This window comes from Thamnophis sirtalis, unplaced genomic scaffold (genome assembly GCF_051295495.1).
Source record: "Thamnophis sirtalis isolate CommonGarterSnake01/CBP01778 unplaced genomic scaffold, rThaSir2_p1.2 scaffold_4, whole genome shotgun sequence".
In the NCBI taxonomy this organism is placed as follows: domain Eukaryota; kingdom Metazoa; phylum Chordata; class Lepidosauria; order Squamata; family Natricidae; genus Thamnophis; species Thamnophis sirtalis.
The window spans coordinates 96,197,266-96,214,567 of NW_028261384.1; the positions used below are offsets into that span (position 1 = coordinate 96,197,266).

Consider the following 17,302-nt stretch of genomic DNA (forward strand, 5'->3'; position numbering starts at 1 on the left):
CCACAAAGGCAAAAAACATTGCGATGTGTCATGATACGTCATCTGATGTGATCGAGTTTGACAACTGTTCTCTAGAAAGTACTATAATCCAAAGTGGAACATTTGTCTCAGTTGAACATTTGAATATAAGTAGAACATATATTTTATGTTTCTTTTGACCCACATATACTTTAAAAAGCTTATAGAATGTAGATTGCAGTTATTCAAATTATGCTGGCATTCCATAAAATGCTGTTTAATTATGCAGTATGATTACTGATATCTTAATTATAATTTTGCATGACTGGACCACCATAAACCATCAGCCAGGTAGAATTTGGGTAATTAGTGTGATTGCTACCTGATATAACAAATGTCTTTGTGGTGGATTTGATTGGACTCTAATTTTGCTGCTTTATTGATAACTGGCAACTACTGACATACACTGTGAGCAATATGTTATCAACAGTTTATATGTAAGCAACATGAAACATGACAGTTTTTGCTTCAACATGTAATGTTTATTGCGGAATGCCAAAAATGAAGTCAACATTTTCATTCTAGAATTGCAAAGAAGAAATATGCTCTGAAAAGAAGCCGTTGCAGAAGCCAAGGAAGGAAGATGATCCTATTTTGGAAGGTAGCTATCTGTTTCTATATGAGCGCAGTGCTTTGAAGACTTTGTAGTAAAGCTGAGGATGCTTATTTAACGGGCTTTTCTTCAACAGACTGAACACGAGTTGAGACAACTTTGTCACCAATTCTGTCTTCCACTATGGTTCTGATCACTCTTGTTTTTTGAGGGTCTATAAAGAAAGAATTCAGAGATTTAGGAGAAAAATAATTATTTTAAATTCTAAGTCAATTTCACAGGAAAAGAAAAGGTGTGGCTTAGATAAAGCTGTCCAATGTTGATTTATTGTGCTTAGTTTGTTTTACAGCAAAGAAGGATCACAACCTCATTCTGAAAATCTAAGGATTGAACCTGGCTCTTTGTGCAGGCAACTCATTGCTTCATATTGAATCTTTCCCCAAATAATTCTCAGTGATTAAATAAAATATATACGTCTAAAATATTGGAAGCTAACTCCATCAACCAAAATTTGTACAAAGCTTGATAATCTAATGACCACTAGTAGGTTTCAGAAATGATGGGAAAGGAATGATATTTGGCCCTGATAATTCCTTTAAATTATATAGAAGAAGATCCTATAACTTTCATTTTCATAAAGAGTTGGATAAATATTATTTTTTAACAAAAAACATGTCAACTACTATTTAAAAATATTATTTAAGACTTTTTATATAATTTGACTGATAGACCCAATTTACTGCAACAAATGGCCCCATTCTGATGACATTTTTTTAAAAAAATTTTCTATATAAATTGCAGTCTTTATCACTCCAGGCATGTTGAATAATATCTTCTAGGGAATCCAAAACTAATATAGATTGAGAATTTTTGTAAATTTTTAAAAAATCCCCAAAGAAAGCAGTGGCAAATAAATGCCTTCTAGTGGGCTAGGAAGCTCCACTTAAATTGTAAATTAAGCTTCATTTTAGGTAGTCGTTAATTTAATGATTATATATATATATATGCTATCAGATAAGGAAAATCTGGTGTCTCAGAATAAGCAGTCAGCAAATGTTAATATTGTATTTGTGTCAATTAATTAATGGAACCTAATCTTATATTTTAAAAATGTACTTTAATATTATTAAGGCATTTGTTGCTGTTCTCTCAGAAATGTATCCTAAGGGTATACAAATGTACATTACAACTGTTTTGTGTGGAAAGGAAAATTGAGTTGGCATATGCAGAAAATAGGAGTTCCATTTACCAGACCCAACTTCCATGGTTTCAGTATCCACATTGTACAGGATAACCCCATAATACATATCTTATGGAAAGAACACTGCTGGCCTTTAGCTTATGCATTTCTACACCATATGTACGTATATAACAGAAAGTTTTAAAGTAAGCTTTGCAAATCTGTTTTAATAGGGAACAAATCAACATTTTTTTATGCTTCAATGGATAGCAAGATAACACTGTTTATCAAAATATGGAAGTAAATATATATAAAATAATAAAAATGTATTACCTCTGGGATTGTTTCCAGATCCCAATTTATCTGTCTGTTTAGAATCTCCAGATCCAGAACCTTTGGAGTGGGTTGGAGAGGTGGCATAGTCTTGTCTCTTGAACCTTTGATCGGCAGATTCCCCACTTCTGGATTGAGCACCAGAAGATCCTGATGATTCCTTGGATCTTAAATCTGGAGATCCTAAGGCTTTAGATCCAGAGCTGAAAGATGACTGGTCTCTAGATTTTGAACCTGTTTGTACTCTGGATTTTACTTCATGTCTCATGTCTCTTCTTCCTGTAGCTCTATCAGCACTTCCGGTTTCAAAATTATATAAAAGCAGAGAGAGACAAAAACAGAGAGAAACTGTTTAAACATTTTGTTGTAGATAAACCTAAAATGTGTTTTTTTTTAGTTCAGTTTTTGGGTAGAAATGATCAATGCAATTTGCTACACCATATGTATATAACAAAAAGTTTTAAAGTAAGCTTGCTTTTTTTATTGGTTGGGAGAGAAGAGCCCATTTCTATTTCATGTTATAGAATAGGAATACCTTTTAAAGATAGGCTACCATTCTCTGTTCTTTGTGTGCTTTTTCAGGGAGCAGCTTGGATCAGGCAAGATCAAAGATTTTTAAGAAATACAATATTCTCCAAATTTTCACCTTACCCATCACTTCCATCAAGAAGACTTCGGTAAGTGTCAATCTCATTTTCCAAGCGGATCTTAATATCCAGAAGCTGTTCATATTCTCTGTTCTGACACTCCATGTCATCTCTTATCTGTTGTACTTGGCATTCCACACTGCCAATCGCTTCTTGTATTTGGGACAGTTGAGCACAGTACTGACTTTCTGTCTCTACTAGAGTAGATTCAAGAGATTGTTTCTGATGGAAAAATAAAATAGTATGAATGCAAAATGAACACTGTATGAATGCAAAACATAACTGAATAATCTTTTTTTTTCTGTTATCAAGATCAATGTTCCCTTGGAAAGAATCTAAACAAACTGGTGGACTGCATGGAAAGTTTAACTATGGTGCCAAGTCTTTTTTGTTTTTATGTTTTTTTAAACTGTGTGTGTGTTTGTGTGTGTGTGTATCAAAGATTTTTTGACGTGTGGACTTGAATTCCGCAGCCATTAAACCTGCAGCATCTATCAAATAGCATTGATTCATATATTTCTTTCATAACCTGCTTTTAGATACTACATTGAATATGAATAAATGTAGCTTTTATTTTTCAGATATATAATTTGTTATCCTAATAAAGTTACATACATACATACGTACATACATACATACATACATACATACATACATACATATATCACATGTGATTGACAGATAACATGAAGTACATTTGATCATGTTAGAATTCTTGGAAAAAATATATAAGTATCTGTTCTTTTTTTGCAGTAATTAGTATGAGTTCTTTATGAATAAGCAAGTAAAATATTATAGAATTTCACACAAAGCCATTTTCTGTGTAGTATATTTCATATGAATACTTTCAAGTTTCAGCCACTAGACAACCTGATTGTGGGAAATATTCACACATTTGGACTATCTGTACATAGTCAAAGATTCCTGGATTAATTAGGGAACAGCCATTGTTGATGCCACCCCCTGCCCCCCAGCTACTATTTATCTCTTTGGGAAAGAAAAATGGAGATAGCCTGATTTGATTGATGCTCTCATGAATGGAATTTTAAAAGGCTCATATGTCCTGCCTATTTCTTTCTTTGCTTCTTACACATAGAGATACATGTCTGAGGATATAGGAATGAAAACTTGAGTCAAGGAAAAATTGTTAGTTATTACAGGCTTTGTAGGTTTTCATCTCTGCTGGTAGTTAAAAATTTAATTGAAGACTCTTGTGCTTCTTTGGAAATAAAATGAACCACCTCTACTGTTGCTTACTAGATTATAGAGTAGCATATTAACATTACTAAGTGTGCAGTGCTAATAAAGTCTCTATGTATTTTAAATCAGTGGTGGATAGTTGTGTTTAGCTCTCTAGGTGTTAGTGGTAAATTGTATTAAATTCCATCTTCATAGCAATTATCAGAGATAATGGGAGTTATAGTCTAGTAGTACTTGATGGTTACCCTGCCTGACGGTCAATTTCTCAAATTGTCAAGAATTAGAGATGGAAAACTATGATAATTTGGGTTGGTTGCAGCTAGAATCTAGAACAAAGGGATCCACTCCAATTCACATGCTACAATTTCTTTGTCTTAAGAGAAGATTATATATTTAATCAATTCATAAATTTAAACCTGTTAAAATACTTCCGGAGAAATTTTTTTTACCAGTGATTGTTGAGATTGCAATTCAATTTCAAGAGTCTGCAAAGCACGTTTCAGTTCAGTAATCTCACTCTTGTTGGTGCTGGCTTCCTCAACACTGGTGTTGATCTGCTTATTCAGTTCTTGGCTCTGAAATATATCAGAATTTGAAAAATGTTGTTGCCCGCAATTTTTAATGAAAAATAATTTTGTTTAAAAAAAATAATCTTTATGAAGAATATTATTAGGATAGACTTCACCTGCTCATTGAACCAAGCCTCAATATCTTCTCTATTTTGCTCAGCCAAAAACTCATATTCACTCCTCATCTGATTGAGGAGAGTAGTCAGGTCAACTCCAGGTGTGACATTCATTTCCACATTGATATCTCCAGCTGCAGTAGAATCATTCATTCTCATATCCTGTATCAAGAAGAAAAAATAATTTATTTCCGTTTTTAACAATTAAGACAGACTTGGAAAGTTTTGATTGAGTCTATCTCATTTTTCTTGAATATGTTCAGAAATCAATGTCTAACACACTTGGAAGTAGAATATTACGATGCTGGGATTCTTTAGCACACACTTTCATGTCATACAATGATTCAATGCTCAAAGAAAGCAATGGCAAATAAATGCCTTCTAGTGGGCTTAGGGAATTTGGAATTTTTATTTGGCATGTGCTTGTATGTAAGATTAATATAAATCCCCCAGATGACAATTGAGACAACCAATGATAGTTTCAATTTTCATTTCTAGAAAGGTAAAAATTTAAGCAATGTTATCCAGATATTTCAATGTATTAAATTTAAAGATCAGGAGATTAATACACCTAGATAGCAAATTTTAAACCAAACATATAATCCCTAAATTGCACTGTGTTTGTTGCTGAAGGTGGGGAAACTTAAATCCATCTCAGCAATGTGCAGGATTTGTCCTTGATGCTTGTAAGTAATTGTTTAGACTGAATTTGACAACCTAATACTCTCCTGAATATATATAGATATACTTAGGCTCTGTATTGCAGCAATATCTGAATTAACTATGAAGAATGAAATCTTCCATTCTACTTGTCATTTGAAGTCTGTAATAATATTATGACATGCCATAGCAATCTTCCCCTCCCACATTCTCATTCTTTAGTAAGGAAAAAAATAAATTATAGTGGTAGATTTTCTGAGAACCCTATAGGGCAAAATTGATATAACTGGTATTTGTCCAAACTCCAGAAAGATGTGGCTCAAATCCAAAGTGGATCTCAGTGGGGGAAATATGTCAGCACTCCTCCCATTTTGTATTCTATTCATGATTGACATGAACATCTTGTTTATACACAACTAGAGTTGGATTAGGGAGATTATTGTCTTTTTCTTCTTCTTCTTCTTTTGCTGAAACAATCCAGTTCAATCCTGTCCAATTCTTTTAATGCCAGCCAGTGAGAGTTTTGCCAGGTCGCATTTTGAAACTTTCACGTATTGGTTTTTGTTGACATATATTTGCCCCTGTTTTTATGTATACATGAGCCCCAAAATAGTACCTCCTCATGATTTTTCTTCATCTGTTCCAGTTCTTCAGAAAAGCTGTTAATCTGCACTTTAAGATCACTGCTTGTTATCTCAATTTCTTCCAGGGCCTTTCTTAAGCCATTGGTGTCCATTTCAACACTTTGGTGAATGGCCAATTCATTGTCATACCTAAAAGCAATCAAAAGTGTTGTCAGCTCCTGATACATCTGAGGAAAATATATATTCCCTCTTATAGCAATAGCAATAGCAGTTAGACTTATATACCGCTTCATAGGGCTTTCAGCCCTCTCTAAGCGGTTTACAGAGTCAGTATATTGCCCCCAACAACAATCCGGGTCCTCATTTTACCCACCTCGGAAGGATGGAAGGCTGAGTCAACCCTGAGCCGGTGAGATTTGAACAGCCGAACTGCAGATCTGCAGTCAGCTGAAGTAGCCTGTAGTGCTGCATTTAACCACTGCGCCACCTCGGCTCTTTTTCCTCCTTTGTCTTCATTCAATGCTTTCTTCAGATGTTAAAGATTTATTTTAAAACAATATTGCATATTTATGATAGCCATGTCCCACTGTTAAGTGGCAAGGAATAAAATGGAGAGCTGGAGAGGAGTTCCCCTTTTAACCCGCTGCTGAGCAATATGGAGCGTTAGAAAAAGTATTTGCTGCACTACCTTGTTATTTATAGTAGATAATTTGCGTTGTGACCTCTCACCACTATGGCACCATGTTAGGGGAATTTGTAACCATAGCAAGTAAGAATATTCAAAAATACATCTGAGTTCAGTATTGCATTCCTCATTCTCTCTCATATAGGCAGTTATGGTTAGCAATGATGACCATCGGCCTCTAAACTGAAAGTTAATAGTTAACTTAAATAGGAATTTGGAATTTGCTTGTATGAAATACTTTGGAATTTGCTGGGATTGAAATAGATCTCATTTGTTCGAGATATGTTTTTTCATTTTTAACCAGCAAAGCCCTTTACTTTAGGAGGCACATTCTTCTAGATCATGAAGAAAACCAGAATGTGGGAAATATGCTAATTTCCCTCCCACTTACTTGAGTTTGAAATCGGCACCAGCCAGCCTAGCATTGTCAATCTGCAAAATCAGTGTTCCATTGTCAGTGGATGTAGCAATTATCTAAAATACACAACATAGAAAGGTTATTTAACATAGATGATTTTCAACAACTTTAATATTGTAATCCCACTGCATAATTTTCTAAATTGAGTGTAAAAGCAGAGCAAAGCTAGGCGATGGGCCATATCCTCTTCGGTTTATAAATTCTAAATAAATATATTAGCAATAGCAAAAGCACTTAGACTTATATACCACTTCACAGTGCTTTACAGCCCTCTCTAAGTGGTTTACAGAGTGAGCATATTACCCCCAACCATCTGCGTCCTCATTTTACCAGCCTCGGAAGAATGAAAGGCTGAATCAACCTTGAGCTGGTGAAAATCAAACTGCCAAATTGCTGGCAGTCAGCAAAATTAGTCTGCATAATACTGTATTCTAACCACTGTGCCGCCACGACTTATTAAAAATGGAATTAGGTCGGTATACTCAATACTTCAATTGTTGACATATTTGGTAAATGCAAATGTATATTATATAAGGGTTTTTTCCTTGTGTTCAGTTGTTTTCATTCTACAGCTTAAACAATTCCTTGCAATTTTGTTGGCAAAGATTTTAACAAATCGTTGCCATTGCTTCTTTCCCAGGGCTGAGTGACCGGCTAAAGTCACTCAACTGACTTTGTGGTCAAGGTGGGACTAGAACTCTCAGTCTACTGGTTTGTGGGCTGATGCCTTAACCGTCACCCCAAACTGGCTCTCCTATATAAGATACTCTGCCACATAAAATAGGATAATTAGTAAATATCAGATTTCTTTCAAGCATAATTTAAGAACTTTCAATAAGATCTCATCCAAAACATAACAAGACAGTTTGTTGTTTCCTGAACTCAAAAGTTATTTTATTATTGTCATATCATAAACTGTGAGCAATTGCAGGGGTGCGGCACTTATCTTAACTTTTTTCTCTTTAAAGGAGGGTGTTGTTTTATTGAAACTGAGACTGTATTGATGAAAGCAATAAAATTTACTGCCTTGTATCAAATCTGTTAAAAGAATCTCCAAAGAAGGCATTCACAATTAAGAATTCTATGCCTTCTCTATTCCCCTTGCAGAGTATATGCCCCTCTCCTGCAGAGCATTCCTCAGATATTTTCTGGTCATTAAACTTGGCAATAGGAACTGCCTGCTGTTAATAAACATTAGAAACCACTCTGGCTCATAATCTCCTAAGACTAACATGGCATCATCGTATGGTAAAAGATTAAAAAAAGAGATCCTACTTAACTTCTTTCTTTTCTTACCTGATTCCTAAGATCATCAATAATGGCATAATATTCACTATAGTCTTGTGGTTGTCCTCCTTGGTTTCCTGCTCCAAACATTTCATACCATTCTGCAATTTTGCTTTCAAGTCCACTGTTTGCCTCTTCCAGCGCTTGGACATTTCCAAGATAAGTTGCTAAGCGGTCATTAAGATTTTGCATTGTTTGCTTCTCATCACCAGAAAGAAAGCCACCTTCACCACCTGCAAAGCTACTAAATGCCCCAGCTAAACCAGAAGTGCCCCATCCAGCACTCATGGTCCTCGATCTGCTGCCTCTGCATGCTAGGCTACCAGAGGCCAACCTGCTCCTGCTGTCTGCCCCTCCACTGAGGTTGCACATGCCCCATGCTCCACTGCCACTGCCACCACTGCTGCAACCACTACCAACAAGCCTGCTACTTGATCTATTACTAAAGCTGCATGATCCACCACCAGATACTCTTGTTCCTCCTCTGTTACTGCGGGAGGAAGAAGCTTGTCTGGATGACTGGCTCAAGAAGCTCATGATTCCAAGACAACAGAAAGGATCTTGCTTGTGCAGAAATGTAGCTGAGGTTGTTCTTGGACAGTGGTTTTCTGCCCTTTTATATGTCAGTTTAACACTGCATCATATGCACAAATGAATGATAATGTTGTCAACAGATTAACTAGCCCATCATTAAATAATTAAAATAATTATTAGATAATCCTAATACACATATTTAGGCTCTCCCCTTGATTATTCACTTGTTCAGGTGGAAAATAGGTGGAGTAGTCTGGGTCAAACCTTTCATTATAATTCAAGCATTTTTTTTTGTAAAACTCGTGTGAAAACTTTCTTTTTTATAACTTTGCTTCTTCTTAATGTAATACAACTTGTGTATATTCAAACTGTTCATATTAAAACTGTAATTGTATTTTACCATATATGCTCTTCCAATATAACGTTACCATTATATTGCTATACTGTACACGCTATATGCATTGCTATATTTTCCAGAAAACCAGTTGAGGTGTAAAATTTCTTTTTGACACTGAAATGAATGAAAGTTCCATGCCAGATTAGATTGATCTCTAATAAACGAAGCCAATTGTTCATACATGTAATCATATTTAGGGATATTTTATTTTTAATTACATTCTAATGGGAATCCATTCCATTCAAGGCAGCACATTAACACCATTTTGCATTTTCACACCAGCTACACAGAAGCTGGCTACCTTAAGAGTTGCATGACAGAAGGAGCAGAACAACATAAAATTCAGCTGATTTGTCCGAATATTCCAGGAAATACAGGGCTAATATATTTCATGCTGTTAGTTATGAGTTTAATCATTTTCCTCTTGTGTCTCATTAAAAATAGAATTTTAAAGAGCTTTTGGAGATCTTTAATGCTGTAGAATATCATATTGCACTTCTGAACAAACATATGGAGTGTTATACATATTTTCCCTTAATTTACAAAGCTATTAACACAACTTTCCCAGCAATCTTTTGTCAGCCTTTTGAGGTAGTCAAGGTAAAAAGAACAGGAGTTGCTAGAGAAATGGAAGGTACTTTGATGTGGTTAGGCTACATCCTTGCAAGCCTGTCAAAGCCCCTGTCTACTTCAAATTATACCCAATACAGCCGAGGTGCAGTTGTTTTGATTTTCTTTCTCACACATTCTACTTTCCTAATACTCAGATATCTTTTCTGTAATTATTCTACATTCATTCTAGCACACCTTTAGATTCAAATGCCCTAGTTTGCTCCTTAATTTTTCCAGTTCAGGTGCTTCTATTTCCCCAATTAATATATGTTTAAATACTCTACTACTATTTGAATATAATTTTTAGGAGCACATCTTCCTTTATCATAAATTTTTTTTTTAAATATTTTATTCAATTTTCACATTCCATTTGCAATCATTTATATACAGGGTATTTACTATAAGAAAAGAAAAAAAAGAAAAAGGGAATAAAACGAACAAATAAAAAGGAAACACAACTCATCATTCACAACCCCACCTAACCCTTTCATCCTCCATACACCCCATCTACCCCCTCCAACTTTCCTTTCTCCCTCTAACACTCCCCTCCTACTTCCCTTTCCCCTCAAACCTTCCTTCTCCCCTTACTCCCCGGACACCCTCCTTACATTCCCCTTACTCCTTCCTTACTCCTCCCTCTTCTTTCCCTCTACCTCCCTCCTTGGTGTATGCCTTTATTCGAGTGTTGTTTGATCTGATCAAAGTAAAATGAACCAAGGAAAAAAAAGAAATAAAAAAAAAGGAAAAAAAAAAAAAGAACCACCGTATATAAATACATTCTTGTTCTTATTAAGACTATGTTAACACCCCCCCACCCCACCCCCCACAAATCCCCATCCCTAATCCTCCCGACTTCCCAGGGCCCACACCTGGCACTACCTCTGTCTAAAATATCTTGTATACATATGGATTAAAAAATAAAAGTAATATATCAAAAGAAAGAAAAAAAACAGAGAAAAAAGAAAAAAAAAGAGAAAAGAAAAGAGAAAAGAGAAAAAAGAAAAAAAAAGGAAAAAAAAAGGAAACCACTCTTTGTGTTGATCTCAGCCCCCCATCTTTATCTATGCTTAAATAGTATAAATCATTCTATCTATATTTTATTCTCGTCTCTTACTTCTTTGCTATTTACCCCAACCTTCTGTAGATTCTCCCGTTCCTCTTCCTAAACCTCATGATCCCTTCCGATAAAATTTAAGCAACGTGGTTCATGCCATATATTTTATCATACTGATACTTTATCATACATGATACTTTATCATAAATTATCATAAATTTTTGATTAGAGAAAAATGAATCGTGTTGAACTCCATTTAGTCCTAGTGTCCAATGCTCTTGTGAGGTCTATTCACTCAAGTGGGATTCAATCAATTCATTAGTGGTGATTCCTTGTACTTAGGAAGGGTTACACTTTGCTTCTATATTATTGCATTAATACTTAATTAATAAAGTCTAGATTAGATTTTGATATTGGATGTTGAGCAGCTCCTAGGTATTTGGTTGTTTTTTTTAATTATTCAGCATTTTCCAAACATTGAAATCACAATTACAAGTAATGGGATAAGTCTAATGGTCTTGCTGCAAAGATTTAAGAGTAAATCACTTAGAGGATGGTAAAATAATTTTTAAAATTTTATTTGACAGTAAGAGATGGCTTATTGGTTATTTGACCATGACATTGTATAATAAAATAAAATGCCTTATAGGCAAATATATTGCCCAGTTTCAAGGTTGATTATTTATTAACAAGTATATATGGCTCCCCAACTCCCAGAAATTGATTCTGGATGGCATATTAATGCATGCTACAAAACCAATTAAAAACAGTGAAATGAGTAAATAAAAGAAAAGATCACAAGCAAGAGAATATCACATATAATAAATCCAATTATTTTGATTCAAGCACTATTTTTGCTTAGCAAACTACTTTTCTGTTCACTTCCTGTCAATAGGTGGGAACTGATTGTGCTGTCGGTGGCCAATGACTGCTGACTTATCATGACATGCTCACTGGCTAATTATAACTGCTGTCAGGGAACAGATCAGGTTGTTGTTTTTCATTCCACCAATTAAGTTGTAGCCAGAAATGACTGTTGATTACTTAAATCTCTATTAAAATACTGTTCTATGTAGTTTTTTTGACAACCCTGAAAGATAAATTCATGGTTTTAAAGATCAAAAACAAGTTTTTAGCCCATTGCTCATCCCTCAACTGTAGTCATCATATTTGAGAAAAAATGAGTATCTTCTGTGTAGCTTCTGCCTCATTTAACTTAAAATCTGACTATGTCAGCTGACTAATAAGTTCACAAGGGCAAGATATAACACCTATAGTGTAGACCATCTCATGTTAACCCTACTTATTCGCCAGATTTCAGCCCATCAACAGCATATATATGAGAGTTGGATCAATTAATAGATTCAGACAGGCCCAGTTTAACAAAAGCAACAGACTTGCAGCCCTCTTCCTTGTATGACCATAAGAAAATGAATGAGATTTTTGCCACTCTAAATTGTCCACAGGTATTGGTGCTTCATCTGAAAATATGGTGAAACTCTTATGTTAGAATCTCAATTTTCCTTCTAATAAATGCTACCAAACAGAATTCTGAGAGACTTGTTTTTTGGGTTAGCAGTTTCTTATTCAGATTGCTAGGGAGGAATATCAAATAAAATGAATCAACATTTTTGCTGATTCTACATTTCAACCTTTTTGTGGAATATAATATGTAAATATCCTGTTATATTGACCCAGTACAGTAGTGATGGATACATAATTTCTAGAAAGTTCTTGAATTTTAGTACTAAAGTTAATTTAGTTCTATCTTTTGCTCACCACAATGATTTTACAATGACAGACCCCCAGTAGAGGTGGGTTGCTTCTGGTTTTACTACCGGTTTGCAACCCTCACATGCAGAACAATTTACAGTGAACTGCGCATGCTCAGTCACTAAAAAGCAAAGTGGCAGCAGCCCAGCGGTGTTGAGGGAACCAGTTTGGGGGCATAGTAGGCCTGGGTTGTTGCGATCCAGGCCTGAATTCCACTACCGTTTTGGCTGAACTAGGCTGAACCAGGAGCAATCTACTTGTGCCCCCATTTAAGCCATTTAAGTAAATACATTCCGCAAAGATTGGTATATCTTTTGAGTACTAGTGTCAAACATGTCATGCTGTTAAGTTACTGTTTCTGAAGTTCTGTCCAGATTTTGAGACTAGAGCCCTCTCCTCATTTTGGATGGGGAACATCTAGGTCATCTGGTTGCCTTGTAGAGATGCCACCAAACAAACCTGTTTAGTTTTAAATAAATGGATGCAGAGCTTCACTCCTTTAATCTTCATTTCTTTTTCTGAGATCTTTTAAAACAATTAGATAACATATGTAGGGATAATTATTATCCATTTAAATAAGTTGAAAGCTTATTGTGCAAAGAAATTTTCACAATGAGGTGTCATGTATTTATACATAAACTCACACCCTATATTGGTAAATCTCCCTCTCATTGAATCATAGAATTATAGGCATGGAAGGAACTTCAAAGATTTTCAACTAGAATTCTATGATTCTGCATAAAGAGCCACTCTAGGCAAATGGTTGTACAGTCTACTTTTGAAAATTCCAGTCATGGAGTACCCACAACCCCTGGACGCAATCTATTCCATTTATTATTCTTACTATTAGAAAATTTCTCCTTACTTCTAGGTTCAATTTTGCTTTACTCATTACTTTTTGTCCTGCCCTCTTGTGCCTTAGCGAACAAGTCATTTCCCTCTTCTTTGTGACAACCCCTCAAATACTAAAAGAAAAGTTATCATATTACCCCCTCCCAATCCTTCTCTTTAAAAGGCTAGACATAACTAGCTCCCTCAAACTCATATGATTTAGTCTCCAGATCCTTTATCATCTTTGTTGCTCTTCTCTCCACACTTTCCAGGATGACAACATCTTTTTGTATTGTGATGACCAGAACTGGACATAGTATCCTAAGTATGGTCTCACCAGTATAGTGAAAAACAGAGCTCCCACTTTTCATCTTGATGCTATCCCTCTGTTGATGCAGCGTAGGACTGCATTGGCTTTTTTGATAGCTGCAACATATTGATGGCTCATACTTCGGTACTTGTTCAGTTACTACTTTGATAGTTGTCCCAGCAGAGCCTCCGGGTGGAAGGTGAGTGAAGGGTGCAGTGGCGGGAGAGGCTGGCCATCCCCAAAGCCAGCTCTTGAGGAAGGTGGCAGAGATGAGGCTTGGGGCTCGCTTCCCTGCCTCCTTCCTCCGAGAGCTGCGGGCACCAGGGAAAACAAGGCTTTTTTGCCAGCCTCCCAGCTGGCAAAACAGAAATTTTTGCCAAGTGGAAGGTATGTGTGTGGGGGGGAAGGGAGAGAGAAAGAGTAAGAGAGAAAAAAAGAAGGAAGGAAGGGAGAGAGAGAGAAAAAAGAGAGAGACAAAGATAGAAAGAGAGAGAGAGAGAAAGAAAGAAAGAAAAAGAGAAAGTAGAAAAGAGAAAGAAAGAAGGAAAGTTGGTGAGAGAGACACAAGAAAGAAGGAAGAAAGAAAGAAAGTGGAGAGAGATACAAGAAAGAAAGAAAAGGAGAAAGAAAGAAGAGAAAGGAAGGAAGGAACAAAAGAAAGAAAGAGTGAGAGTGAGACACAAGAAAGAAAGGAAGGAAGAAAAAGGAAGGAAAGAAATAAAGAGGGAGAGAGAAAGACAAGAAAGAAAGAAGAAAGGAAAGAAAGAAAGAAAAAGAAAGAGAATTTATAATCACAATTGAGCTCAAAATTTTGGTTGCTAAGCAAGACCGTTGTTAAATGAGTTTCACCACATTTTACAAGCTGACCACTTCCACCCGGTCACATGAGCACCAAGCCATGCCCACAAAATAGGCCACACTCACAAAATAGGTAGGTAAAAATTTGAAACCCACCACTGTTCCTTAGGGTCCAGTATTCAAGTCTACTAAAGTCCTTCTGGATCTTGAGTCTATCTTCCAAAGTGTTAGCAATTTCTCCCATCTTGGCTTCATCTGCACATTTGATGAGCTTCCCTTCTATCCCGTCATCTAGATTATTTATGAAGATGTTGAAGAGTACTAGCCCCTAATCTGAACTAAGAGGTTCCCTATTTAATGCTTCTCTCCATCTAGAGCTAGTTCTGTTGGGGAATATCTATTAAGTGTGATTGGTTAGCCAATTGTGAATCCATCTGGTGATAGCAAAAGCACTTACATACCGCTTCTCAGTGCTTTAAACCCTGCTTTAAGCAGTTTACAGAGTCAGTATATTGTCCCAACTATCTGATTCCTCATTTTATTGACCTTGGAAGGATGGAAGGTTGAGTCAACTTTGAGCCGGTCAGAATCAAACTCCTGGAGTGAGCAGTGAGTTATCCTGCAATGCTGTATTCTAACCATTGCACCATCACAGCTCTTTGGTGATGGTGCTATCTGTATCCAATATTATTCTATGTTACTAAGAAGGTTAAGCCTTGCTTTGCTGAAGTCCAAGTATATCATGTCCACAGCCATCCCAAAAGTACTTTTCAAAAGACAACTAGATTTCCTTATTTTCTTGAAGACATTTTGCTTCTCATCCAAGAAACGTCTTTAGTTCATTCGGCTTTTTGGATGAAAAGCAAAACATCTCCAAAGAAAAAACAAAGAAAGTCCAGTTGCATTTTGGAAAGTACCTTTGGGAAAACCATGACTGAAATGATTGACATGCCCTGAGCATTTTGCTGATCCACTAATTTAGTTACTTTATTTTTTAAAAAGCCCATGCTCACATAGAATAATCACTTTATTTGTTTGTAAGTGTTCACAAATCCTCTGCTTGATTATCCTTCCAAGGATTTTCCCTGGTATTGATCAGCTCTTGATTTCCTGGATCCATGTTTCTCCCTTTTTGTAGACTGGAACCACATCAGCTCTGTTATTTCCCTTGTGCTATATGAGCTTTGAAGGATTACATTCAGTGGTTTTGAAATTACATCTGCCAGCTGCTTCAAAAACTTGGGATGCAAACCATCTGGCCCAGGTGATTTGCTTTCATCCAAGGTGTATAGCAAGGGTGGGTTCCTGCCAGTTCTAACCTCTTCTATAGAAGAGGTTCCACAAATCTACAGTACTTCTCGGCCTTTTGGCTAAGATCAAGTGTAATCTACAGTGACGTTTAGAACCGGTTCCAGCTCCCTCCCCCCGCCCGTCTGCACATCATCAAGATGAAGAGCGAGAGGAGGAATTCTGGGAGTTGAAGTCCACAAGTCTTAAAGCTTTCAAGTTTGAACACCCCTGGGGTTTTTTTTCTAAAGGGTTAGGGATGTAAGGGTTTTGTAACTTGACAGCTTTAAGACTTGCACACGTCAATGCCAGAGTTCCTGAGCCAACATGACTGGAGGAGGAATTCTGGGAGTTGAAGTCCACAAGTCTTAAAGCTGTCAGGTTTGAACACCCCTGGGTTTTTTTTCTTAAAGAGTTAGGGGTGCAAGGATCTTGTAACTTGACAGCTTTAAGACTTGCATGCTTCAAATGCCAAAGTTTCTGAGCCAACATTTTGGTTGCTAAGAGGGTTGTTAAGTGAGTTTCACCACATTTTACAAGTTGGCCATGCCCACCCAGTCACATGACTGCCAAGCCACTCCCACCCAGTCACATGGCCAGCAAGCCACTCCCACAAAACAGGCCACACCTACAGAAGAGGTTCTAAAAATGTTAAAACCCATCACTGGTGTATAAGTATCTTCTTACCAATTCCATGCCCATTTTGACTTCTACATATGTTTTCTCTGCCTTGGTGCTACTTTTCATAGGTTGTGGTATTTCTTCCTTTAAAAAAATAGATGCAAAGAAGGAATTAAGCAATTGTGCTTTCTCTCTCCTGCCTGTCACCTCCTTGCCATTAGTGTTGTTTCCTTGACTTTCTTCTTGGCCCTTACATATTGAAATAATCTTTTTATTACTACTTTTGGCAAGTTTAAACGTTTTTCTCCTACTCTTTGGTTGTAGATTTCCTGCAACCTGTTTCTCAAGTTGAGCTGTTGATGGCACTGGATTTACACAATGATTTAGTGTGTTTTGATGTTTCTTGGTTCCCACCTTTCCAGTTGCAGTTCACATTTTAGCTGATGGTATAAAATTCATTAATTCCCATATTGTTTTGTGACCATTGTCAGTGAAAATATTAATTAAAAAATTGTAGAATTCAGTTGATAAGCAACTTGCAGAATTATAAAGCTCTAAATGAAGTGATGGTATTGTTCTGAATGGAATTAAAGGAGAATTAATGATTTTTAACTATAATTCCTAATATCAGGACAATTTTTACAAGCAGAGTTTATCTTGTGAGCTATTCCAAATCAAATTACTCAAAACGCCTCCCAGGCTTATATGTGGTACTGTGTCAGTATCCATTTTACTAAAAGTTGGCTTTTCCAGCAAGCCAGCCTGGCCTGAACAAAATAAAATAAATTATTGATTTTAATTGAATTTTCTTAAAAATGTCATTATTAATTCTAAT

At 36.2% G+C, this 17,302-nt stretch overlaps 2 protein-coding genes across 2 annotated transcripts in view; one reads left to right on the top strand and one right to left on the bottom strand.

The window, feature by feature from the left end:
* The window catches only part of LOC106545315 (histone H2A.Z), a 30,816-nt gene that overhangs the window by 2,420 nt on the left and 11,094 nt on the right, over positions 1 to 17,302 (top strand). Inside the window, exons 2-3 of the mRNA XM_014061833.2 lie at positions 544 to 619; positions 2,667 to 2,761. The gene's annotated coding sequence lies outside the window, so the exon portion shown is untranslated. The remainder of the gene's footprint in view (positions 1 to 543; positions 620 to 2,666; positions 2,762 to 17,302) is intronic.
* On the bottom strand, positions 551 to 8,442 carry LOC106545316 (keratin, type I cytoskeletal 12). The gene is made up of 8 exons (XM_014061834.2): positions 8,260 to 8,442; positions 6,937 to 7,019; positions 5,893 to 6,049; positions 4,617 to 4,778; positions 4,381 to 4,506; positions 2,736 to 2,953; positions 2,085 to 2,380; positions 551 to 785 (listed from the first exon to the last, which is right to left on the bottom strand). Exons 1-8 carry the CDS (start codon positions 8,440 to 8,442, stop codon positions 682 to 684), a joined length of 1,329 nt encoding a protein of 442 aa, XP_013917309.2. The 3' UTR covers positions 551 to 681.